Raw genomic sequence first — 26,067 nt, 5'->3', positions numbered from 1 at the left:
GATCAAGCCTTCCTGGCTAAATTCCCAATCTGGCCCTCAAACCATCACGGTCACCTAATAATCCCCAGTTTACAATTGGCTCATTCATCCCCCTCCTCTCCCCTGTAACTATTCCCCAGGTCGTTGCTGCAAATGAGAACGTGTTCTCAGTCAACTTACCTGGTAAAATAACGGATAAATAAAAAAATACCACTGTTGTGTCATCAGCAAACATAATGATGCTGTTGGAGTCGTGCTTGGCCACGAAGTCGTGGGTGAACAGGGAGTACGGGAGGGCAGTAAGCACACACCCCTGAGGTGCCCCTGTGTTGAGGATCAGCGTGGCAGATGTGTTGTTGCCTACCCTTACCACCTGGGAGCGGCCCATGAGGAAGTCTAGGATCCAGTTGCAGAGGGAGGTGTTTAGTTCCAGAGTCCTTAGCTTAGCGATGAGCTTTGAGGGCACTATGGTGTTGAATGCTGAGCTGTAGTCAATGAACAGCATTCTCACATAGCTGTTATTTTTGTCCAGGTGGGAAAGGGCAGTGTGGAGTTGGGGTGGTATGCGAATTGGAGAGGGTCTAGGGTTTCTGCATTGATGGTGTTGGTGTGAGCCATGACCAGCCTTTCAAAGCACTTCATGGCTACCGATGTGAGTGCTATCAGGAGGTAGTCATTTTGGCAAGTTACCTTCACATTCTTGGGCACTGAAACTATGATGGTCTGCTTGAAACTTGGGAATTACATACTCGGTCAGGGAGAGGTTGAAAATGTCAGTGAAGACACTTGCCAGTTGGTCTGCTCATGCTCTGAGTACACGCCCTGGTAATCCGCCTGACCCCGTGGCCTTGTGAATGTTGACCTGTTTAAAGGTCTTGCTCACATCGGCTACGGAGAGCGTGATCACACAGTCTTTCGGAACAGCTGGTGCTCTCATGCATGCTTCAGTTTTGCTTGCTTTGAAGCGAGCATTAAAGGCATTTAGCTCATCTGGTAGGCTCGTGTCACTGGCAGCTCGTGGCTGTGTTTCCCTTTGTAGTCCGTAATAGTTTGCAAGCCCTGCCCTGCCACATCTGACGTCAGTGCCGGTGTAGTAGGATTCAATCTTAGTCCTGTATTGACACTTTGCCTGTTTGATGGTTCGTCTAAGGGCAAAGCGGGATTTCTTATAAACGTCCGGATTAGTGTCCCACTCCTTGAAAGCCGCAGCTCTAGACTTTATCTCAGTGTGGATGTTGCCTGTAATCCATGGCTTCTGATTGGGATATGTATGTACAGTCACTGTAGGGACGACGTCGTCAATGCACTTAATGATGAAGCCAGTGACTGAGGGGTTATACTCCTCAATGCCATTGGATGAATCACAGAACATATTCCAGTCTGTGCTAGCAAAACAGTTCTGTAGCGTAGCATCCGTGTCATCTGACCACTTCCGTATTGAGAGAATCACTGCTACTTCCTGCTTTAGTTTTTGCTTCAGGAGGATAGAATTATGGTCAGATTTGACAAATGGAGGGTGAGGGAGAGCTTTGTATGCGTCTCTGTGTGTGGAGTGAAGGTGGTCTAGAGTTTTTTCCTCTGGTTGCACATGCGACATGCTGGTAGAAATTATGTCAAATTGATTTTAGTTTGCCTGCATTAAAGTCCCTGGTCACTAGGAGCGCCGCTTCTGGATGGGCATTTTCTTTTGCTTATGGCCTTAAACAGCTCGTTAAGTGCGGCCTTAGTGCCCGCATCGGTTTGTGGTGGTAAATAGACGGCTATGAACAATATAGATGAGAACTCTCTTGGTAGTGTGATCTACAGCTCATCATGAGGTACTCTACCTCAGGTGAGCAATACCTTGAGACTTCTTTAATATTAAACATTGTGCATCAGCTGTTATTGACAAATAGACACACACCCCTGCCCCTCGTCTTACCACACATAGCTGCTCTGTCCTGCCGATGCACGGAAAACCCGGCCAACTCTATATTATCCGTGTCGTCGTTCAGCCACGACTCGGTGAAACATAAGATATTACATTTTTTAATGTCCCATTGGTAGGATAGTCTCGGCCGTTCATCCAGTTTGTTTTCCAGTGATTGCACATTGGCCAATAGAACCAATGGTAGTGGTGATTTTCTCACTCGCCTATGAATCCTAACAAGGCATCCCAACCTTCTCCCTCTGTATCTCCGCCTTTTCTTCCCGCAAATGACAGGGATTTGGGCCGGGTCTCCGGAGAGGAGTATATCATTTACGTCGGACTCATTTGCCCAGTTCAAGGTGAGTAATCGCTGTTCTGATGTCCAGAAGCTCTTTTCAGTCATAAGAGACCATAGCGTCAACTTTATGTTCAAAATAAGTTACAAACAATGCGAAAAAGCAAACAGAATAGCAGTTGGTTAGGAGCCTGTAAAACGGCAGCCATCCCCTCTTGCGCCATTACTATATTGTGATCACTACATCCGATGGATTTGGATACTGCTTTAAAGCAAATTTCTGCAGCATCAGTAAAGATGTGATCAATACATGTTGATGATTCCATTCCTGTGCTGTTTGTAACTACACTGGTAGGTTGATCGATAACCTGAACGAGGTTGCAGTTACTAGTTACAGTTTTCTCTTGAGTGGGCAACCTAATGAAAGCCAGTCAATATTTAAATCACCCAGAAATTATACCTCTCTATCGATATCACATACATTATCAATCATTTCACATGTTATCCAGATATGGACTATTAGCGCTTGGTGGTCTATAGCAGCTTCCCACAAGAATGGGATTCAGGTGAGACAGATGACCCTGTAGATCATGAATATAAACCGCCACACCTCCACCATTGGCATTTCTGTCTTTTCTGTAGATGTTATAACCATGTGTTGCTACCACTGTATCATCAAAGGTATTATCTAAGTGAGTTTCAGAGATTGTCAGAATATGAATGTCATCTGTTACTAATAAAAAAATGTATTTCATGAACCTTGTTTCTTAAGCTACATATGTTCACATGGGCAATTTATTTTGCACTTTTCTGTGATACTTGATTGTTTTCATTGCTTTACTGGGATGCTTAGCAGAAGTAGACATGCTCATATTATTTATGTTAGTGCAGAGTGTGCTGCACACAGTGGACTTCCTACTAGGGCACACCAGCTCAGTGCTAACAGTTTAACTCTGGTTCATAGGCACATGATTACTGCATACAATATCTGTAGGATGAGCAGAGACATTCAGGTTAAGAGCGACATAAATTAGGTTACTTACATTGTGTCTACCAACACACAAGGGATAATGTACATTTGCTGAAGCATTATGACAACTCAGCGACACAATGGTAGGGATTAACTGAGCTGGGCTTGGGTCATTGAACACAGCAATCAGTATGTATTATGAATAAGAGGCATTTTTTTGGCATAAACCTAAATGTGTTTTCATAGTTTCAGTATTTGACATGTATGTGATTATGTATATAGATTATGATGTCTTTACTACATTTTGTCATCCATCCATTTATCTATCCATCCTACCAGAGGGATAATGCCTTGCTGGTCCTTCTGGTCCTGCTTGCCCATCATGGTGTAGCTCTTCCCAGATCCAGTCTGGCCATATGCAAAGATACACACGTTGTAGCCCTCAAAGGCATGCAGCAACATCTCCTCTCCAATGTCTTTGTACACCTGCTTCTGTGAATGATAGTTGATGTCGTCCGGCTGAAGAGAGAGAGAGAGAGAGGGCAAGAGAGGGCAAGAGAGGTTAGAGAGAGAGAGAGAGAGAGAGAGAGAGAGAGAGAGAGAGGAGAGAGAGGAGAGAGAAACAGAGAGAGAGAGAGAGCAAGAGAGATTAGAAAGAGAGGAGAGAGAGAGAGGAGAGAGAGAGAGAGAGAGAGAGAGAGAGAGCAAGAGAGGTTAGAGAGAGAGGAGAGAGAGAGCAAGAGAGGTTAGAGAGAGAGGAGAGAGAGAGAGAGAGAGAGAGGAGAGAGAGAGAGAGAGAGAGAGAGAGAGAGAGAGAGAGAGGAGAGAGAAACAGAGAGAGAGAGAGAGAGAGAGAGAGCAAGAGAGAGAGAGAGAGAGAGAGAGAGAGAGGAGAGAAAAACAGAGAGAGAGAGAGCAAGAGAGGTTAGAGAAACAGAGAGACAGAGAGAGAGAGGAGAGAGAAACAGAGAGAGAGCGAGAGAGGAGAGAGAAACAGAGAGAGAGAGAGCAAGAGAGGAGAGAGAAACAGAGAGACAGAGAGAGAAAGAGAGGAGAGAGAAACAGAGAGACAGAGAGAGAGAGCAAGAGAGAGAGAGAGAGAGCGAGAGAGGAGAGAGAAACAGAGAGAGAGAGAGCAAGAGAGGAGAGAGAAACAGAGAGAGAGAGAGAGCAAGAGAGGAGAGAGAAACAGAAAGAGAGCAAGAGAGGAGAGAGAAACAGAGAGAGAGAGAGAGAGAGCAAGAGAGGAGAGAGAAACAGAGAGAGAGAGAGAGAGAGCAAGAGAGGAAAGAGAAACAGAGAGAGCAAGAGAGGTTAGAGAAACAGAGAGAGAGAGAGAGAGCAAGAGGAGAGAGAAACAGAAAGAGAGCAAGAGAGGAGAGAGAAACAGAGAGAGAGAGAGAGCAAGAGAGGAGAGAGGAGAGAGAAACAGAGAGACAGAGAGCAAGAGAGGAGAGAGAGAGAGAGAGAGAGAGAGAGAGAGATTGAGCAAGAGCGCAAGAAGAGAGAGAGTGAGAGAGGAGAGCGAAAGGGATTGAGGTTTATTTATTAAGCAATTACAGAGTAAATTCTGACCTCATGACATTCAAGTCTCTAGTGTGGGACTTGTGTGGCAAAACTCACCGTGGTATGTGACCAGTAGGAGTAGTCGAAGTTGAAGCTCTTGTTCTCCTTCGGCTGTTTGGGGTTTAGGATCGCTGAAAGGACAGACAGGAAGGAAACAAAGGTTAGAAGTATCCAAACCAAACCCAGAAATCTACACCAAGTAAACTATTGTGATACACTGTATATGGCAGACCAGATATATAATATATTTGGCTGACTACATACAGAAGGTACAATTTGTGGAAAATGCATTGTCATCATTTCAGAAAGAATTGTGGAGCTGGTGGAATCTGAAACTAGGCCAGGCGTTTGTGGAAAACTGAGCAAGTCCGTCTCTGTGAAAGCTTTAATGGCCAAGGCACAGAAGCAGAGAAAGCACCTGGCAGCAGCTGGTGTCTGTGGCCCTTAGAGGTAATGCAGCGATGAGGTTAATCTGATACAGCCGCATCATCAGTGGTGTCTGACCAATCATGATGTCACTTATGTCATAGACTGGGGAATGTACTCGCGTGCATGTGCTAGTCAGAACTAGGAAACTGACATTTTCAACTTGCTAGCACGTGAACGCGGCTAGAGTACATTCCCCAGTCTATGGGATAAGTGACATCATGATTGGTCAGACACCACTGATGATGCTGCTCTATCAACATTAGGTATTGATAGAGATATGTAGGCAGTCACAGGAAGGATGTAGGCAGTCACAGGAAGGATGTAGGCAGTCACAGGAAGGATGTAGGCAGTCACATGAAGGAAGTAGGCAGTCACATGAAGGAAGTAGGCAGTCACATGAAGGAAGTAGGCAGTCACAGGAAGGATGTAAGCAGTCACAGGAAGGATGTAGGCAGTCACAGGAAGGATGTAGGCAGTCACAGGAAGGATGTAGGCAGTCACAGGAAGGATGTAGGCAGTCACAGGAAGGATGTAGGCAGTCAGAGGAAGGATGTAGGCAGTCACATGAAGGAAGTAGGCAGTCACAGAAAGGATGTAGGCAGTCACAGGAAGGATGTAGGCAGTCACAGGAAGGATGTAGGCAGTCACAGGAAGGATGTAGGCAGTCACAGGAAGGATGTAGGCAGTCACATGAAGGAAGTAGGCAGTCACAGAAAGGATGTAGGCAGTCACAGAAAGGATGTAAGCAGTCACAGGAAGGATGTAGGCAGTCACATGAGGGATGTAGGCAGTCACAGAAAGGAAGTAGGCAGTCACAGGAAGGAAGTAAGCAGTCACAGGAAGGAAGTAGGCAGTCACATGAGGGATGTAGGCAGTCACAGAAAGGAAGTAGGCAGTCACAGGAAGGAAGTAGGCAGTCACAGAAAGGATGTAGGCAATCACAGGAAGGATGTAGGCAGTCACAGGAAGGATGTAGGCAGTCACAGAAAGGATGTAGGCAATCACAGGAAGGATGTAGGCAGTCACAGGAAGGATGTAGGCAGTCACAGGAAGGATGTAGGCAGTCACAGAAAGGAAGTAGGCAGTCACAGGAAGGATGTAGGCAGTTACAGGAAGGATGTAGGCAGTCACAGGAAGGATGTAGGCAGTCACAGGAAGGATGTAGGCAGTCACAGGAAGGATGTAGGCAGTCACAGGAAGGATGTAGGCAGTCACATGAAGGAAGTAGGCAGTCACAGAAAGGATGTAGGCAGTCACAGAAAGGATGTAAGCAGTCACAGGAAGGATGTAGGCAGTCACATGAGGGATGTAGGCAGTCACAGAAAGGAAGTAGGCAGTCACAGGAAGGAAGTAAGCAGTCACAGGAAGGAAGTAGGCAGTCACATGAGGGATGTAGGCAGTCACAGAAAGGAAGTAGGCAGTCACAGGAAGGAAGTAGGCAGTCACAGAAAGGATGTAGGCAATCACAGGAAGGATGTAGGCAGTCACAGGAAGGATGTAGGCAGTCACAGAAAGGATGTAGGCAATCACAGGAAGGATGTAGGCAGTCACAGGAAGGATGTAGGCAGTCACAGGAAGGATGTAGGCAGTCACAGAAAGGAAGTAGGCAGTCACAGGAAGGATGTAGGCAGTTACAGGAAGGATGTAGGCAGTCACAGGAAGGATGTAGGCAGTCACAGGAAGGATGTAGGCAGTCACAGGAAGGATGTAGGCAGTCACAGGAAGGATGTAGGCAGTCACAGAAAGGAAGTAGGCAGTTACAGCAGAGAAGGAGTTGAAAGTCGTAAAACAATGTTTCAGTTGAACAGAAGAATGCGTCAGTAGCTATGTTTCCATCCAAATATTCTAAAATCCGCATAGAAAACGCACAGAAATCCGCACACAAAATGTACTTTTTCACTTATGTTTTCATGTACAGAATAAAAATCTAAAGGTCAATGTGTTTCCATCTCAATTCAGCTCTACCAATAGTTTTGTCACAAAAACTGTTGAAATTAAATAGCAAATGTGTCTACTCTGGTCTTTGCACGTGCACGTGCACTCTAGCCAACAGCTCACAGGTAGGCTGTGCGGGAAGTCTAGTCTACATGATGAGATTATTATGGATAAGAGTGAGAATATGTTTATTTGTCAAACGCAGTCAAGCATCAATCATCATGTCACCAAAAATCAGACCCTCAATATTTATTGGAAAGGAGCATCAAGATCACTCTGCACTTCCCCACCTTGTGAAGTTCATCATAACTTATTTCATCTGTAGGCTAATAAACTGCATGGTTTCCTGAGTTGTAGTGGGAGGACCACACACCATATCATCGCGTAACTCCAACTTTACTTCCTATATGATGGTTATTATGTCAATATTTGCTCATAAAGGCGTGTCGACTGCCATTATCAACTAAATTCATTTTACAGACACAAAAAGATCCCACCATATCGAATCAACAAATTATCTGTCAGCATTTATATAATTGCCCTGAAACTTCCTGTTTCCATCACAGCTGTTGTGATTTTTTTTGGTTCATAACAAATTACTTTAATCACATAGAAACTGTAGATGGAAATGTGGTTTCAATCCCTCAGTGATACAAGACAGATGAGATTTCTGCAAGCATTCCCATCCTAATAGTCTAAAGTTCCTTGAAATAACCGTAGAGTGGAAGCAACCGGGAAGAGGATGATGATAGCTGATGTTTACATGGTAAACAGTATAATGTATTACCTTCACCAAAGCAATTTCAGAGATTTCCAGAGATCTAACCTAATCTGTACTGTCATGACATTGGCCTTTTTGGGTATAGCAAGCCCACCCCCCTATTTTCCCTTGGTGCCCCGATTTCATAGTTAATTAGTTACGTGATTAATCAGTTGATCGCATAGTAACTAATTACAGAGAATCTTTGATAAAAACTATCAGTCTTCAGTTAATGATAGTAAAGACGCGACAGTACCATGCCAAAGATTGTGGGAATGAGGTCATAAACAGACCCGCCGACAGGCACAAAGTAGAGGAACAAGACACACCCACACACACATCAGCTGACTCAGTGTCTCAGCTCAGACAGAAACAACGAGGCCTATTGGACCCTCTGGCTCGAGGGATAAGACGCTCTAGAGGTCCACACACACAGACACACTCGGTTCTGACTGGACCCTTTGTTTCACTTCCTATGGAGATGTGTTACATGCCCCACTGCCCACCGTCGCATTGCTTTCAAACGTGTATTTTACATGTATTTTAAAACCATATACAATTTCATATCGTCAATGTCGGATGAAAATCTCTTCTCTCCAAAACAGAAGCTTTTCTTGACCACATTTTCCCATGAATGAGCATAAAAATATGAAACTTCAGAATGATTATTTATTTATCTAGGCAAGTCAGTTAAGAACTAATTCTTATTTACAACGACAGCTTAAGAACAGTGGGTTAACTGCCTTGATCAGGGACAGAACGACAAATTTTTAACTTGTCAACTTGGGGATTTGATTTAGCAAACTTTCGGTTACTAGCCCAACGCTCTAACCACAAGGCTACCATCTTGGTCCTTGGTCCGAGAGTCATGAAATGTTCAGAGTACATTGGGGGAATTACTGCTCTCAACAAGTTTAAAACATTTCAAATGTAATGGCAAAAAAAGGAGTTACAAGATTTTTCATCAGACAACAACAATGTGAGATCATCTCCTGAAGGCCCAATCTAAATCAGACCATAATAGTAAATATTTCATCAAACTGTATTTATTATTGTCAAGAACATATTTGCATGGAGTTATCAGACTGGAAAATGATGTATATCACAATGGAAGGCCTTTCAAGGATTTGTCACGCCCTGATCTGTTTCACCTGTCTTTGTGCTTGTCTCCACCCCCCTCCAGGTGTCACCCATCTTCCCCATTATCCCCTGGGTATTTATACCTGTGTTCTGTTCATCTGTTGCCAGTTTGTCTTGTTTGTTCAAGTCAACCAGTGGTTTGTCTCAGCTCCTGCTTTTCCCCAGGCTCTCTTAGTCTCGCCCTCCTGGTTGTGACCCTTGCCTGTCCTGACTCTGACTCTGAGCCTGCCTGCCGTCCTGTGCCTTTGCCCCTACTCTGGATTACCGACCTCTGCCTGACCTGACCCTGGGCCTGCCTGCCGTCCTGTGCCTTTGCCCCTACTCTGGAGTACCGACCTCTGCCTAACCTGACCCTGGGCCTGCCTGCCGTCCTGTGCCTTTGGCCCCACTACTCTGGATTACCGACCTCTGCCTGACCTGACCCTGAGCCTGCCTGCCGTCCTGTGCCTTTGCCCCTACTCTGGATTACCGACCTCTGCCTAACCTGACCCTGGGCCTGCCTGCCGTCCTGTGCCTTTGCCCCTACTCTGGATTACCGACCTCTGCCTGACCTGACCCTGGGCCTGCCTGCCGTCCTGTACCTTTGCCCCTACTCTGGAGTACCGACCTCTGCCTGACCTGACCCTGGGCCTGCCTGCCATCCTGTACCTTGGCCCCACTACTCTGGATTATCGACGCCTGCCTGTCTTGACCTGTTGTTGTAATAAACATTGTTACTTCAACACAGTCTGCACTTAGGTCTTGCCTGAAACTTGATAGGATTCATCAATACATATTCCAGAGATCACTATAGAACATTGGCTACATTGCCTACTATAACAATGGCACACTAGGCATAAAACCAGCATTTCCCCTACCAGTACTTAGCCAATCACTGCCTTCATCAGTTGACCCCCAACTAAAATATTTTAGATTTGACATACACTACATTACCAAAAGTGTGTGGACACCTGCTTGTCGAACATCTCATTCTAGAATCATGGGCATTAATATGGAGTTGGCCCCCCCCCCTTTGCTGCTATAACAGCCTCCACTCATCTGGGAAGGCTTTCCACTAGATGTTGGAACATTGCTGCGGGGTCATGCTTCCATTCAACCACAAAAGCATTAGTGAGGTCAGGCACTGATATTCGACGATTAGGCCTGGCTCGCAGTCAGTCGGGATTCCAATTCATCCCTAAAGTGTTCAATGGGGTTGAGGTCAGGGCTCTGTGCAGGCCAGTCATGTTCGTCCACACCGAACTCAAAAAAACATTTCTGTATGGACCTCGCTTTTTGCACGGGGGAATTGTCATGCAGAAACAGGAAAGGGCTTTCCCCAAACTGTTGGATTCACAGAATCATCCAGAATGTCATTGTATGCTGTAGCGTTAAGATTTCCCTTCACTGGAATTAAGGGGCCTAGCCCGAACCAGGAAACACAGCCCCAGACCATTATTTCTCCTCCACCAAACTTTACAGTTGACACTATGCATTGGGGCAGGTAACGTTCTCCTGACATCCGCTAAACGGTGAAGCGTGATTCATCACTCCAGACAATGCGTTTCCACTGCTCCAGAGTTCAATAGCGGCGAGCTTTAGACAACTCCAGCTGACGCTTGGCATTGCACATGGTGATCTTAGGCTTGTGTGCAGCTGAGCTGTTGTTGCTTTTAGAAGTTTCCACTTCACAATAACACCACTTACAGTTGACCGGGGCAATTCTAGCAGGGCAGAAATTTGACAAACTGACTTGTTGGAAAGATGGCATTCTATGACGGTGCCATGTTGAAAGTCACTGAGCTATTCAGTAAGGCCATTCTACTGCTAATGTTTGTCTATGGAGATTGCATGGCAATATGCTCGATTTTATACACCTGTCAGCAATGGGTGGGGCTGAAATAGCCGAATCCACTCATTTGAAGGGGTATTCACATACATCTGTATACAGTGCATTTGGAAAGTATTCAGACCCTTTGACCTTTTCCACATTTTGTTACATTACAGTCTTATTCTAAAATGGATTAAATTAAATAATTTTCTCATCAATCTACACACAATACCCCACAATGACAAAGCAAAAACAGTTTGTTTACATATATATATATATTTTTTTTTTTTTGTGGGGGGGGGGGTATTTTACACCCCTTTTTCTCCCCAGTTTTCAATCTTGTCTCATCGCTGCAACTCCTCAACGAGATCGGGAGAGGCGAAGGTGGAGTAATGCGTCCTCCGAAACATGACCCGCCAAGTAAAGACCCACCGGCAAAACCCTCCCTAACCCGGACGACGCTGGACCAATTGTCGCAGTCCTATGGGACTCCCAGCCATGGCCGTTTCTAGCACAGCCCGGGAATGAACCCGGTCTGTAGTAACGCCCCTAGCACTGCGATGAGGGGCCTTAGACCGCTGCACTACTCAGGAGGCCCTCGAAAACAGGTTTTTAGAAATGTTTGCAAATGTTTTAAACATAAAAAATGTCAAACTGATTTACATAAGTATTCAGACCCTTTGCTATGAGACTCAAAATTGAGCTCAGGTGCATCCTGTTTCCAATTATCATCCTTGAGATGTTTCTACACCTGTGGTACATTCAATTGATTGGACATGATTTGGAAAGGCACACACCTGTCTATATAAGGGTCTACAGGTGACAGTGCATGTCAGAGCAAAAACCAAACCATGAGGTCAAAGGAATTGTCCATAGAGCTCAGAGACAGGATTGTGTCAAGGCACAGATCTGGGGAAGGGTACCAATACATTTCTGCAGCAAGAACACAGTGACCTCCATCATTCTTAAATTAAGAAGATTGGAACCACCAAGACTCTTCCTAGAGCTGGCCGCCCAGCCAAATTGAGCAATCGGGGGAGAAGGGCCTTGGTCAGGGAGGCGACCAAGAACCCGATGGTCACTCTGACAGAGCATTTATGGTAGAGTGGCCAGACGGAAGCCACTCCTCAGTAAAAGGCCCATGACAGCCCGCTTGGAGTTTGCCAAAAGGCACCTAAAGGACTCTCACACCATGAGAAACAAGATTATCTGGTCTGGTGAAACCAAGCCTGAATGTCAAGATTCACGTCTGGGGGAAACCAGGCACTGCTCATCACCTGGCCAATAACATCCCTATGGTGAAGCATGGTGGTGGCAGCATCATGCTGTGGGGATGTTTTTCAGCGGCAGGGACTGGGAGATTAGTCAGGACCGAGGGAAAGTTGAACGGAGCAAAGTGTAGAGAGATCCTTGATGAAAACCTGCTCCAGAGCGCTCAGGGCCTCAGGACCAGATTGGGCGTAGGTTCACCTTCCAACAGAACAACAAACCTAAGCACACAGCCAAGACAACGCAGGAGTGGCTTCGGGACAAGTCTCTGAATGTCCTTGAGTGGCCCAACTAGAGCACAGACCTGAACCCGATCAAACATCTCTGGAGAGACCTGAAAATAGCTATGCAGCGACACTCCCCATCCAACCTGACAGAGCTTGAGAGGATCTGGAGAGAAGAATGGGAGAAACTCCCCAAATAAAGGTGTGCCAAGCTTGTAGCGTCATACCCAAGAAGACTCAAAGCTGTAATCGCTGCCAAAGGTGCTTCAACAAAGTACTGAGTAAAGGGTCTGAATACTTATGTAAATGTCATATCCGTTTTTTTTTTTAAATATACATTTGCAACAAAAAAAAACATTTTTTCATCATGTTATTCAATTACTACCATGCAACTGCAACAAAGATAACTCAGACATGCAAGTGCCTTTTGCATTTTCTTACAATACTAGAAATGTCTTAAAACACCAAATATCCAATGCTCACTTGTGGTGTTCCCTGTCATCTGGATGATGCACTTGCTCTCCTTCCCGATCTCTCGAGAGTTGAAGGGGCGGACCCGGACTGCCACTTTCACTGAAGCCCCCGCCATGCTTCCTGTCAGTGGGGGGCGACGTATTTATAGAGGAGTTCAGTCAGGAGGGGAGGGGCTTGTCGCCAGGTAGACACCTGACACCTGTGGAGAGGGATGTCATGGTGAGATAAAATCAGATCTTCATTCAGAGCTTCAACTACTTTGTAATGCCATCATCTAACAGAAAAACAGGTAACAACTTTACATAACCTGCATGGTTGCATTATGATGCAGTTATAGTGAATTGAAAGACTTCATGAGGACCTGGCATCTTATAATGATCCTGACTAAATGCCAGCCAGTCACCTTGTTTTTAGTAGCACTGTATGGTTGTAGTCTAGGCACATATATTTCCCTTATGAATTGACTGCTAGATGACATACAGTGTTTCTTATTCTGGAAGAATCACATGACAAGAAACATATGACATGTTGTCATTGTCTACTTATTGCACACAGAATGACGTTCTCCTAAATCTATTTTTGACAACCACAAACGTAGACTAGGCAGCCCTACATGCTGCGTCATTCGCCACCTCCTCAATGAATTCGGATGACCCACATCATCACCTGCACTTCATGAATCAATGTATCGGTATAGTTGATTTGCCTACGATACATCATGCCATCATCACAATGTAGGGCCTCCTTCTTACTTTTTTTTCTTTAGTCGGGATAATTCAAAACCTAAAATTAAAATATTCTCAATAAATTGCGTCATTTTAGTCGACTATAAACTAGTACATGCTGGGGTAAACATTCTAATCTAGGCTATCTAAAATTAAAATGGCTGCTTTCATCGTAGCGGACATCATTCCTTATTTTTCTCCATCCTCGACGGACATACTTACAATGGGCGCGTCTACAACGCTGCAGCTGACAATGCCGACTTTACTGCACCTGCCTGAATAGCCTATGGGTAATAATATGTAGCCTAACTGGGGCCTGGGTCTGTTGTCCTATATTGACCAAAAAATGTACCACCCATTACAAAATGGGTTGGCTTGTTACGTTTCATGAATTCGTTGATTCTACAGACAGCAATATCCACTCGACGCAGCAGCTAAAAATCTCAGTCATATCATTTTATGTGCACACTGTCAGACAGAGCATCATAAAACCTACAGCCCGCAAAAAGAATGTAATAAATACAGAAATTACATCATTGACATGGATATTAAAGTGACAAATGTTAGTATGCAGCAACCTAGTTCGTGGTTTTTTGTTTACACTCGAAATGACCCAACATTCATAATGTAAATATTGTTATCTCCACCATCTAGCGCTGCCGCACCTCAAAGCAAACGCACAGTCGAAGCAATTTAATATAGGCCCATCACTCAATTTACTGCTAGGCTATTCGCCCACTGTAGAAATCAATGTCATTGAATTCCTCCAGACATAAATTAATCCCTGCAACACATTAACAAATTCATGATTATCAGATTTAGTTGTTTATTTTGGACTGTGGATCTGATCAAATTAAAGAAGCTATTGACAAGATGATTCTATACATTTAAAAACAATTGTTTCACAATGTCTAATCATGTGGATGCCAATGTTCCTCAAAATAACAACACATTTAGTTGACATTATCCAAATAATCCAGACTTCATGCATAAACATGCATGTCGCAGTGCCCTTTTAAGATCCTTGTTTACTGCCCCAAGATAAGGAAGAAGAGCCTCAAAATGGCCAATCCAAATAGACAACCATGAGGAACAACAACACCGTTGGTTCCCCACTGCGTCAACCCAAGACCGTGATCAGAAACAACATATCATCAGAAAAGAACAAAACCTCAAATTGTCTTACCAAACCACCTCGAATTCAACAACCGCAGTGGGTTCCTCCTTGATATTTTTCCTTCCGTTAATATCAGCTAACAGCCTCCCTCAGTGTATCCATGCAGGGAGTATCCGCTTCGAGCAATAGAGAGAAACGGAGAGAGCTAGACCACCCCAGTCAGGGCTATGGCTGGGTGGGTTCTAACAACAGGGCCTGGTACACAGTGGTGCGTCAGTCGGTCTGCCAGCCAAGGGTAGGGGAGTGAACGGGGAGGAGCGAGAGAAGGGGGCTAGACTGGATTAATGCAGGAGGAGAGCTCAGAGAGAGAGAGAGAGAACGTCCTATACGGTAGGTCCAAAAAAAATGGTGCTGATGATGATGTCAATGATGACATCATCATCAGCATCATCGGAGTGGAGCAGGTAGAGAACAGTGAAGCAGCGCAGAGAAGGGGAGGGGGGGTGAGGGAGGGAGGGAGTAGGGAAAGGAATGGGAGGGGTAGGAGGAGAAGACCAGGTTGAGGGCGGAGGCATGCAGGTACCAATGGGAAGCCCCCATTATACAAAGCACAGATAATTTGAGGTGGTGCAGATCTCATTGGTTTCTCACTGAGCTAAACAGTAGATAGTAAGGTTGTAATTCTATACCTACAGTACTACAACAGAAATGTATCCACTGGCTGTCCAATGAATGAAGTCTTTGTTGTTCAAGTTCAAGTATTTAGCTGTGTGGGCAATAGTTAACAATATAGGCTATTGTTTCTCATAAATGTGGTTTCTTTGTCTAGTGACCGCAACACATCTATGTTATTATACTGGACTGTAACGCTATTACAGAGTAGAGAGCAGAAATATGTTAATACATCTTCATAGAAGTAAGCATGTATTTTATTGTATTTTACATTTTCATGAATGATCTATGTGAAGGAAACATATTATAATTGAATGGGATTTTCCTCCCTCCAAGATATATTTTCCAAGATATTCCACGTAAACTCTTTCATCAAATCATTTCACAAAGTAATCCATTTGAATGAACAGGATCAAACCTTGATCACATACCCTGTCAGAGCCTGGTCATAGAGGGAGCTGAGGAAGGTCATATAAACTCATTGTTTGGACCCCATCTGCTGGACAGCGGTCACTATTACATAAAGCCAACATACACTGAGTGTACCAAACATTAGGAACACCTTCCTATGGTACAGGTGTCGTTCGTTGTCTCTGATTGAGAATCATACTTAGGTAGCCTTTTCCCACCTGTGTTCTGTTTAGTGTTTGTCACCGTACAGGACTGTTTCGTTTCATTCTCTTTGTTATTTTTGTTTTAGTGTTCTGAGTTTAATAAATATCATCATGAACACGTACCATGCTGCGCATTGGTCCTCCGATCCTTCATACTCCTCAGACGAGGACGACGAACGTTACAACACCTCTGTTGCTCTTCTGTTCATCGGATAAGGAAAGACATTATTTAGACAAACAGTTGTTACTCTGTCACATTATCTGGACACGTGTCAGCAGATTCAGAAGATGTTACATCACACATTAACATTGCGAGGAATCTAACTATGGAGGAATCTTAACTATGGATGGCATTTAGTGCACAAAAATATGTTGTTTATTATCTGCCAGCCTATCCCATCTATAGGCCCTGGCCAAACACAAGCCCGTTCTGTTCCTCCTCACACATGGAGAATCCTCCGCCGGGCTCGCCAACCCCGCCAATGGCATTGGAGACCTCTTACACAAGTGAGACACCGCTCCATCGCAAAACGATTAAAAAATAGAGTTGAAGTCAGAAGTTTACATTTGAGTCATTAAAAGTCATTTTCAACCACTCCACAAATTTATTGTTAACTAACTATTGGTTACTTTGTGCATGACACCATTTACATTTTTCCAACAATTGTTTACAGACAGATTATTTCACTTATAATTCACTATCACAATTCCAGTGGGTCAGAAGTTTACATACACTAAATTGACTGTGCCTTTAAACAGCTTGGAAAATTCCAGAAAATTATGTCATGGCTTTAGAAGCTTCTGATACGCTAATTGACATCATTTGAGTCAGTTGGAGGTGTACCTGTGGATGTATTTCAAGGCCTACCTTCAAACTCAGTGCCTCTTTGCATGGCATCATGGGAAAATCAAAAGAAATCAGCCAAGACCTCCAATTTTTCTTTAGACCTCAAGTCTGGTTAATCCTTGGGAGCAATTTCCAAACATCTGAAGGTACCACGTTCATCTGTACAAACAATAATAAACACCATGGGACCACGCATCCGTCATACCGCTCAGTAAGGAGATGGGTTCTGTCTCCTAGAGATGAACGTACTTTGGTGCGAAAAGTGCAAATCAATCCCAGAACAACAGCAAAGGACCTTGTGAAGATGCTGGAGGAAACAGGTACAAAAGTATCTATATCCACAGTAAAATGAGTCCTATATCGACATAACCTGAAAGGCCGCTCAGCAAGGAAGAAGCCACTGCTCCAAAACCGCCATAAAAAAGCCAGACTACAGTTTAAAACTGCACATGGGGACAAAGATCGTACTTTTTGGAGAAATGTCCTCTGGTCTGATGAAACAAAAATAGAACTGTTTGGCCATAATGACCATCATTATGTTTGGAGGAAAAAGGGGGAGGCTTGCAAGCTGAAGAACACCATCCCAACCGTGTAGCACGGGGGTGGCAGCATCATGTTGTTGGGGTGCTTTGCTGCAGGAGGGACTGGTGCACTTCACAAAATAGACGCCATCATGAGGAAGGAAAATGATGTGGATATATTGACCCCAAGCATACTTCCAAAGTTGTGGCATAATGGCTTAAGGACAACAATGTCAAGGTGTTGGAGTGGCCATGACAAAGCCCTGACCTCATTCCTATAGAGAATTTGTGGGCAGAACTGAAAAAGCTTGTGCGAGCAAGGAGGAAGCGAGCAGGAAACCTGACTCAGTTACACCTGACAGTTACATCTGTCAGGAGGAATGGTTCAAAATTCACCCAACTTATTGTGGGAAGCTTGTGGAAGGCTACTCAGAACGTTTGACTCAAGTTAAACCATTTAAAGGTAATGCTACCAAATACTAATTGAGTGTATGTAAACTTCTGACCCATTGGGAATGTGATGAAAGAAATAAAAGCTGAAATAAATTCTCTCTGCTATTATTCTGACATTTCACATTCTTAAAATAAAGTGGTGATCCTAACTGACCTAAAACAGGGATATTACTAGGATAAAATGTCAGGAATTGTGAAAACTGAGTTTAAATATATTTGGCTAAGGTGTATGTAAACTTCCGACTTCAACTGTACTACAGTATATCTCCGATGTATTTATCTCAATTTACACTTGTGATGGCTGCAACTTCAAATTCAAGCCCTAAATTCCTCCGTCCTCAGACACAATACCCTGTTTCTTGTAGATACAGTTGCATCTCTTGGGGAAACGCCTATTTTCATGTACCAGCAGAGTAAGAAAACTTTGAATCTTGGTTAACCCGGAACTAAAATATGCCGTAATTTGGTCAGATGCTTGGTACCATTAATGTTCACGTAGTCTGTCTATGAGATATTAGAACATGTCAGACTCTTGTTTCATTGTCAGTATGTCTGTATTCGTGTAACATGTTATCATAATTTTATTGTCTTTGTAGATATTGACATTCTGTACACTGGCTCTCAAAAGGCCTTGAATGTACCCCCTGGCACAGCACCCATCTCTTTCAATGAAAGAGCATGGTAAGGACTCTGTGTGTATTTGTGTGCATGCGTGTGTGTTGTATGAGTTACAGAAGAAAGAGAGGGATAATTATTGAATTGAGACAAAGTGAATGTTTGAAATTTGAGAAATATGGACTTTTATGCTCCCTCTTGATACCCCATACAGCCAGTGTAGTGTAGCGAAATGCTTGTGCTTCTAGTTCCGACGGTGCAGTAATATCTAACAAGTAATTCCACAACAACTACCCAATACACCCAATTTCGTATTGTCTGAGATTCCCAAAGATTGGAAAGCAGCCGCGGTCATCCCCCTCTTCAAAGGGGGAGACACTCTAGACCCAAAATGATACAGACCTATATCTATCCTACTATGCCTTTCTAAGGTCTTCGAAAGCCAAGTTAACAAACAGATTATTGACAATTTCGAATCCCACTGTACCTTCTCCGCTATGCAATCTGTATTTCAGAGCTGGTCATGGGTGCACCTCAGCCACGCTCAAGGCCATCGATAAGAGACAATAAATACTGTGCAGCCGTATTCATCGACCTGGCCAAGGCTTTCGACTCTGTCAATCACCACATTCTTATCGGCAGACTCAACAGCCTTGGTTTCTCAAATGATTGCCTCGCCTGTTTCACCTACTTCTCTGATAGAGTTCAGTGTGTCAAATCGGAGGGCCTGTTGTCCGGACCTCTGGCAGTCTCTATGGGGGTGCCACAGGGTTCAATTCTCGGGCCGACTCTCTTCTCTGTATACATCAATGATGTCGCTCTTGCTGCTTGTGATTCTATGATCCACCTCTACGCAGACGGCACCATTCTGTATACTTCTGGCCCTTCTTTGGACACTGTGTTAACTAACTTCCAGACGAGCTTCAATGCCATACAACTCTCCTTCCGTGGCCTCCAACTGCTCTTAAATTCAAGTAAGACTAAATGCATGCTCTTCAACCGATCGCAGCCCGCACCTGCCCACCTTTCCAGCGTCACTACTCTGGACGGTTCTGACTTAGAATATGTGGACAACTACAAATACCTAGGTGTCTGGTTAGACTGAAAACTCTCCTTCCAGACTCACATTAAACATCTCCAATCCAAAATGAAATCTAGAATCGGCTTCTTATTTTCGCAACAAAGCATCCTTCACTCATGCTGCCAAACAGACCTTCGTAAAACTGACCATCCTACCGGTCCTCGACTTCGGCGATGTCATTTACGAAATAGCCTCCAACACTCTACTCAACAAATTGGATGCAGTCTATAACAGTGCCATCTGTTTTGTCACCAAAGCCCCATATACTACCCACCACTGCGATCTGTACGGTCTTGTTGGCTGGCCCTCGCTTCATACTCGTCGCCAAACCCACTGGCTCCAGGTCATCTACAAGTCTTTGCTGGGTAAAGCCCCGCCTTATCTCAGCTCACTGGTCACCATAGCAGCACCCACCCATAGCACGCGCTCCAGCAGGTATATCTCACTGGTCACCCCCAAAGCCTGTTGCTCCTTTGGCTGCCTTACCTTCCAGTTCTTTGCTGCCAATGACTGGAACAAACTGCAAAAATCACTGAAGCTGGAGACACATATCTCCCTCACTAGCTTTAAGCACCAGCTGTCAGAGCAGGTCACAGATCACTGCACCTGTACATAGCCCATCTATAAATAGGCCATCCAACTACCTTATCCCCATACTATATTTATTTATCTATCTTCTTTGCACCCCAGTATCTCTACTTGCACATTCATCTTCTGCACATCTACCATTCCAGTGTTTACTTGCTATATTGTAATTACTTCACCACCATGGCCTATTTATGTCTGTTTATTCCATGTGTAACTCTGTGTTGTTATATGTGTCGAACTGCTTTGCTTTATATTGGCCAGGTCGCAGTTGTAAATGAGAACTTGTTCTCAACTAGCCTACCTGGTTAAATAAAAGGTGAAATGAGTATAATAAATATAAAATAAAAAATACACACAAATCTAAAGGGATGGAATAAGAATATTTACATATAAATATATAGATGAGCGATGGCCGAGCGGCATAGGCAAGATGCAATAGACGGTATAAAATACAGTACACACATATGAGATGAGTATGTAAGATACAGTGGGGCAAAAAAGTATTTAGTCAGCCACCAATTGTGCAAGTTCTCCCACTTAAAAAGATGAGAGAGGGCTGTAAGTTTCATCATATGTGCACTTCAACTATGACAGACAAAATTAGAAAAAAAATCCAGAAAATCACATTGTAGAATTTTTAATGAATTTATTTGCAAATTATGGTGGAAAATAAGTATTTTGTCAATAACAAAAGTTTATCTCAATACTTTGTTATATACCCTTTGTTGGCAATGATAGAGGTCAAACGTTTTCTGTAAGTCTTCACAAGGTTTTCACACACTGTTGCTTGTATTTTGGCCCATTCCTCCATGCAGATCTCCTCTAGAGCAGTGATGTTTTGGGGCTGTTGCTGGGCAACACGGACTTTCAACTCCCTCCAAAGATTTTCTATGGGGTTGAGATCTGGAGACTGGCTAGGCCACTCCAGGACCTTGAAATGCTTCTTACGAAGCCACTCCGTCGTTGCTCGGGCGGTGTGTTTGGGATCATTGTCATGCTGAAAGACCCAGCCACGTTTCATCTTCAATGCCCTTGCTGATGGAAGGAGGTTTTCACTCAAAATATCACAATACATGGCCCCATTCATTCTTTCCTTTACACGGATCAGTCGTCCTGGTCCCTTTGCAGAAAAACAGCCCCAAAGCATGATGTTTCCACCCCCATGCTTCACAGTAGGTATGGTGTTCTTTCTTTGTCCTCCAAACACAACGAGTTGAGTTTTTACCAAAAAGTTATATTTTGGTTTCATCTGACCATATGACATTCTTCCAATCTTCTTCTGGATCATCCAAATGCTCTCTAGCAAACTTCAGACGGGCCTGGACATGTACTGGCTTAAGCAGGGGGACACGTCTGGCACTGCAGGATTTGAGTCCCTGGCGGCGTAGTGTGTTACTGATGGTAGGCCTTGTTACTTTGGTCCCAGCTCTCTGCAGGTCATTCACTAGGTCCCCCCGTGTGGTTCTTGTGATCATTTTGACCCCACGGGGTGAGATCTTGCGTGGAGCCCCAGATCGAGGGAGATTATCAGTGGTCTTGTATGTCTTCCATTTCCTAATAATTGCTCCCACAGTTGATTTCTTCAAACCAAGCTGCTTACCTATTGCAGATTCAGTCTTCTCAGTCTGGTGCAGGTCTACAATTTTGTTTCTGGTGTCCTTTGACAGCTCTTTGGTCTTGGCCATAGTAGAGTTTGGAGTGTGACTGTTTGAGGTTGTGGACAGGTGTCTTTTATACTGATAACAAGTTCAAACAGGTGCCATTAATACAGGTAACGAGTGGAGGACAGAGGAGCCTCTTAAAGAACAAGGTACAGGTCTGTGAGAGCCAGAAATCTTGCTTGTTTGTAGGTGACCAAATACTTATTTTCCACCATAATTTGCAAATAAATTCATAAATAAATCCTACAATGTGATTTACTGGAATTTGTTTACTCATTTTGTCTGTCATAGTTGAAGTGTACCTATGATGAAAATTACAGGCGCCTCTCATCTTTTTAAGTGGGATAACTTGCACAATTGGTGGCTGACTAAATACTTTTTTGCCCCACTGTATGTAAACATTGTTAAAGTGACTAGTGACAGTCTTTGTCTCCCTCTAGAGGCTGGAGGAGCCTTGGAGTCACCACAAGGAGGTGTCAGGGTACCTATGGAGGGCACTACAAGTCCTTACACCATGGCAACCCTGCCTCCCTACAAGCTGTGGGTATTGATCATGTTCCGGCCTCAATTAGAAAAGGGGACCATCTTACATAGCTAAACCAAAGGGAACGTTACAAACTACAGGCCACTAAGTATTCTGGTTTAAATGAAGATATGTATTTACAAACTACAGGCCACTAAGCACCCTGGTTGAAATGAAGATATGTATTTACAAACTACAGGCCACTAAGTACCCTGGTTGAAATGAAGATATGTATTTACAAACTACAGGCCACTAAGCACCCTGGTTGAAATGAAGATATGGATTTACAAACTACAGGCCACTAAGTACCCTGGTTGAAATGAAGATATGTATTTACAAACTACAGGCCACTAAGTACCCTGGTTGAAATGAAGATATGGATTTCTCACCTTTCCTGTCAGGTCGTGATAGTTCCCTTTGCTGACATCTAGTGGACATATTGCTCTATTGCCCTCAGCTATGTTTAGACTGTTGTGGTTTGCTGTGATCGAGAGTACAGTACTATCAAATAGATGGCTCTCCTATTCTTACCACTTTGCCCAGTCATATTCAAGGTTAGAACTATCTTTCTAGGGGTTATGATGCTTCTAGCTAAGAGTTGCATTTTTGATAACATATCTACAGTATTTCACTTTTTAATGTGTATAGTTTTGCTTACTAGGTGTTGTCCAATTAATTATGTAACCACTCCCTCTTCAAATCAGGGTTGATTGGAAAAAGCTGTTCAAAAGAGGACATTGTACAGTCGTGGCCAAAAGTTTTGAGAATGACACAAATATGAATTTTCACAAAGTCTGCTGCCTCAGTTTGTATGATGGCAATTTGCATATACTCCAGAATGTTATGAAGAGGGATCAGATGAATTGCAATTAATAGCAAAGTCCCTTTTTGCCATGTGAATGAACTGAATCTCAAAAAACCATTTCCACTGCATTTTAGCCCTGCCGCAAAAGGACCAGTTGACATCATGTCAGTGATTCTCTCATTAACACAGGTGTGAGTGTTGACGAGGATAAGGCTGGAGATCACTCTGTCATGCTGATTGAGTTTGAATAACAGACTGGAAGCTTCAAACGGAGGGTGGTGCTTGGAATCATTGTTCTTCCTCTGTCAACCATGGTTACCTGCAAGGAAACACGTGCTATCATCATTGCTTTGCACAAAAAGGGCTTCACAGGCAAGGATATTACTGCCAGTAAGATTGCACTTAAATCAATAGTTTATCGGATCATCAAGAGCTTCAAGGAGAGCGGTTCAATTGTTGTGAAGAAGGCTTCAGGGCGCCCAAGAAAGTCCAGCAAGTGCCAGGACTGTCTCCTAAAGTTGATTCAGCTGCGGGGTCGGGGCATCACCAGTAGAGAGCTTGCTCAGGAATGGCAGCAGGCAGGTGGGAGTGCATCTGCACGCACAGTGAGTCAAAGACTTTTGGAGGATGGCCTGGTGTCAAGAAGGGCAGCAAAGAAGCCACTTCTCTCCAGGAAAAACGTCAGGGACAGACTGATATTCTGCAAAAGGTACAGGGATTGGACTGCTAAGGACTGGGGTAAAGTCATTTTCTCTGATGAATCCCCTTTCCCATTGTTTGGGGCATCTGGAAAAAAGCTTGTCCGGAGAAGACAAGGTGAGCGTCATGTGTGGGTTTGCTTCTCAGCCAAGGGAGTGGGCTCACTCACAATTTTGCCTAAGAACACAGGCATGAATAAAGAATGGTACCAACACATCCTCCGAGAGCATCTTCTTCCAACCATCCAGGAACAGTTTGGTGACGAACAATGCCTTTTCCAGCATGATGGGGCACCTTGCCATAAGGCACAAAACATCAATGTTTTGGGTCCATGGGCAGGAAACTCCCCAGACCTTAATCCCATTGAGAACTTGTGGTCAATCCTCAAGAGGCGGGTGAACAAACAAAAACTCACAAATTCTGACAATCTCCAAGCATTTATTATGTAAGACTGGGCTGCCATCAGTTAGGATATGGTTAATTGACAGCATGCCAGGGCGGATTGCAGAGGACTTGAAAAAGAAGGGTCAACACTACAAATATTGACTCTTTGCATCAACTTCATGTAATTGCCAATAAAAGCCTTTGACACGTTATGAAATGCTTGTAATTATACTTCAATATTCCATAGTAACATCTGACAAAAATATCTAAAGATACTGAAGCAGCAAACTTTGTGAAAATGAATATTTGTGTCATTCTCAAAACTTTTGGCCACGACTGTAGTATCATAACTTTGTACTTACTCCCTGACAAAGGCCGAGCAGCCGAAATGCTTCAGAGTTTTTAAACTTTGTTTCCATTGAACATGCCATACAAATAAAGGCATTTTAATTAATTATATGAAGAGTGCCTTGGTCCTCCTTTCTTTTTGAGAACTAATGGGTGATTTCATCTTTTCTACCTGTTCAACACTAATAAGGTTTAACCCAAAGGCCGGCAGATGGCAATATTTAGTCATTTCAGCTTACCGTTCAAACGCATTGTATGCGAAACATTTGTATCCCTCATGGACCGGTTGTACCTAAAACGTTATCCATTCAGGCAGCATAAGATTCGTTTTCCTCTTTAACTGTTTTTATGTTGAGAAGATGGAAAAACAGGGGAAATATGCGTACTTTTGTTATGAAGTACAATTTTCTTCAATAGGCTGAGAGAGGCTGGACTGACGGCTTGTACCTGTTTTAAGGCAGGTCCTCACCAGACATCACTGGCAACAACGTCTCCTATGGGCACAAACCCACTGTCGCTGGACCAGACAGGACTGGCAAAAAGTGTTCTTCACTGACGAGTCGCGGTTTTGTCTCACCAGGGGTGATGGTCGGATTTGCGTTTATCGTCAAAGGAATGAGCATTACACCGAGGCCTGTACTCTGGAGCGGGATCAATTTGGAGGTGGAGGGTCCGTCATGGTCTGGGGCGGTGTGTCACAGCATTATCGGACTGAGCTTGTTGTCATTGCAGGCAATCTCAACGCTGTACGTTACAGGGAAGACATCCTCCTCCCTCATGCGGTACCCTTCCTGCAGGCTCATCCTGATATGACCCTCCAGCATGACAAGAATGTCAGTGTTCTGCCATGTCCAGTGAAAGGCCCAGATCTCAATCCCATTGAGCACGTCTGGGACCTATTGGATCAGAGGGTGAGGGCTAGGGCCATTCCCCAAGAAAATGTCCGGGAACTTGCAGGTGCCTTGGTGGAAGAGTGGGGTAACATCTCACAGCAAGAACTGGCAAATCTGGTGCAGTCCATGAGGAGGAGATGTACTGCAGTACTTAATGCAGCTTGTGGCCACACCAGATACTGACTGTTACTTTTGATTTTGACCCCCATCCCCTTTGTTCAGGGACACAATATTCGATTTCTGTTAGTCACATGTCTGTGGAAATGTTCAGTTTATGTCTCAGAGGTTGAATCTTGTTATGTTCATACAAATATTTTCACATGTTAAGTTTGCTGAAAATAAACGCAGTTGACAGTGACAAGATGTTTTTTTTTTTGCTGAGTTTATTTCAAGTACAGAGGAAAGTCAGGGAGGGGAGGACGGCAGGAAGGGACAGAAGAGAGGAGGCTATTTTTACAAGATTAAGGTTGGGACACAGCCAGTTGAATAAGTCCTTAAATGTGATAGGAAAGGATCCAACAGGAAAGTGTGATTATTGCCAGGAAACAGAGACAGTGGAGCATGTAATGCTACAGTGTGGGCAGTATCAGAGGGAAAGGGAGAGGCTGAGATCTGGTATGAGGGAGAATGGGATACAGGAAATGAGTTTAATTGTATATTGAGTAGAACGTCATTAGATATAGCCTCAAATATGTTCTATTTTTTAAGAGCAACGGGGCTGGCAGGATTTCGTTTCTCCCTGTCTCTAGCCCACACTCCAG

The 26,067-nt window shown here is 44.0% G+C and overlaps 1 protein-coding gene across 10 annotated transcripts in view; it reads right to left on the bottom strand.

Moving 5' to 3' along the window:
- LOC115103296 (kinesin-like protein KIF1A) overlaps nucleotides 1–14,891 on the bottom strand; it is a 62,402-nt gene extending 47,511 nt beyond the window's left edge. For all 10 annotated transcript variants that reach the window (XM_065005897.1, XM_065005904.1, XM_065005903.1 and 7 more), the window contains exons 1-4: nucleotides 14,672–14,891; nucleotides 12,770–12,959; nucleotides 4,777–4,850; nucleotides 3,490–3,672 (exon numbers count right to left, since the gene is read on the bottom strand). In XM_065005897.1, coding sequence (XP_064861969.1) covers nucleotides 3,490–3,672; nucleotides 4,777–4,850; nucleotides 12,770–12,875 — 363 coding nt within the window. In that variant the 5' untranslated portion in view covers nucleotides 12,876–12,959; nucleotides 14,672–14,891. The remainder of the gene's footprint in view (nucleotides 1–3,489; nucleotides 3,673–4,776; nucleotides 4,851–12,769; nucleotides 12,960–14,671) is intronic.
- Nucleotides 14,892–26,067: the final 11,176 nt, after the last annotated feature.

The sequence above is a fragment of the Oncorhynchus nerka genome, linkage group LG20, assembly GCF_034236695.1.
Source record: "Oncorhynchus nerka isolate Pitt River linkage group LG20, Oner_Uvic_2.0, whole genome shotgun sequence".
Lineage (NCBI taxonomy): Eukaryota > Metazoa > Chordata > Actinopteri > Salmoniformes > Salmonidae > Oncorhynchus > Oncorhynchus nerka.
Note: the sequence above shows the minus strand (reverse complement) of the source record. Positions and strands in the feature narration are given on the sequence as shown.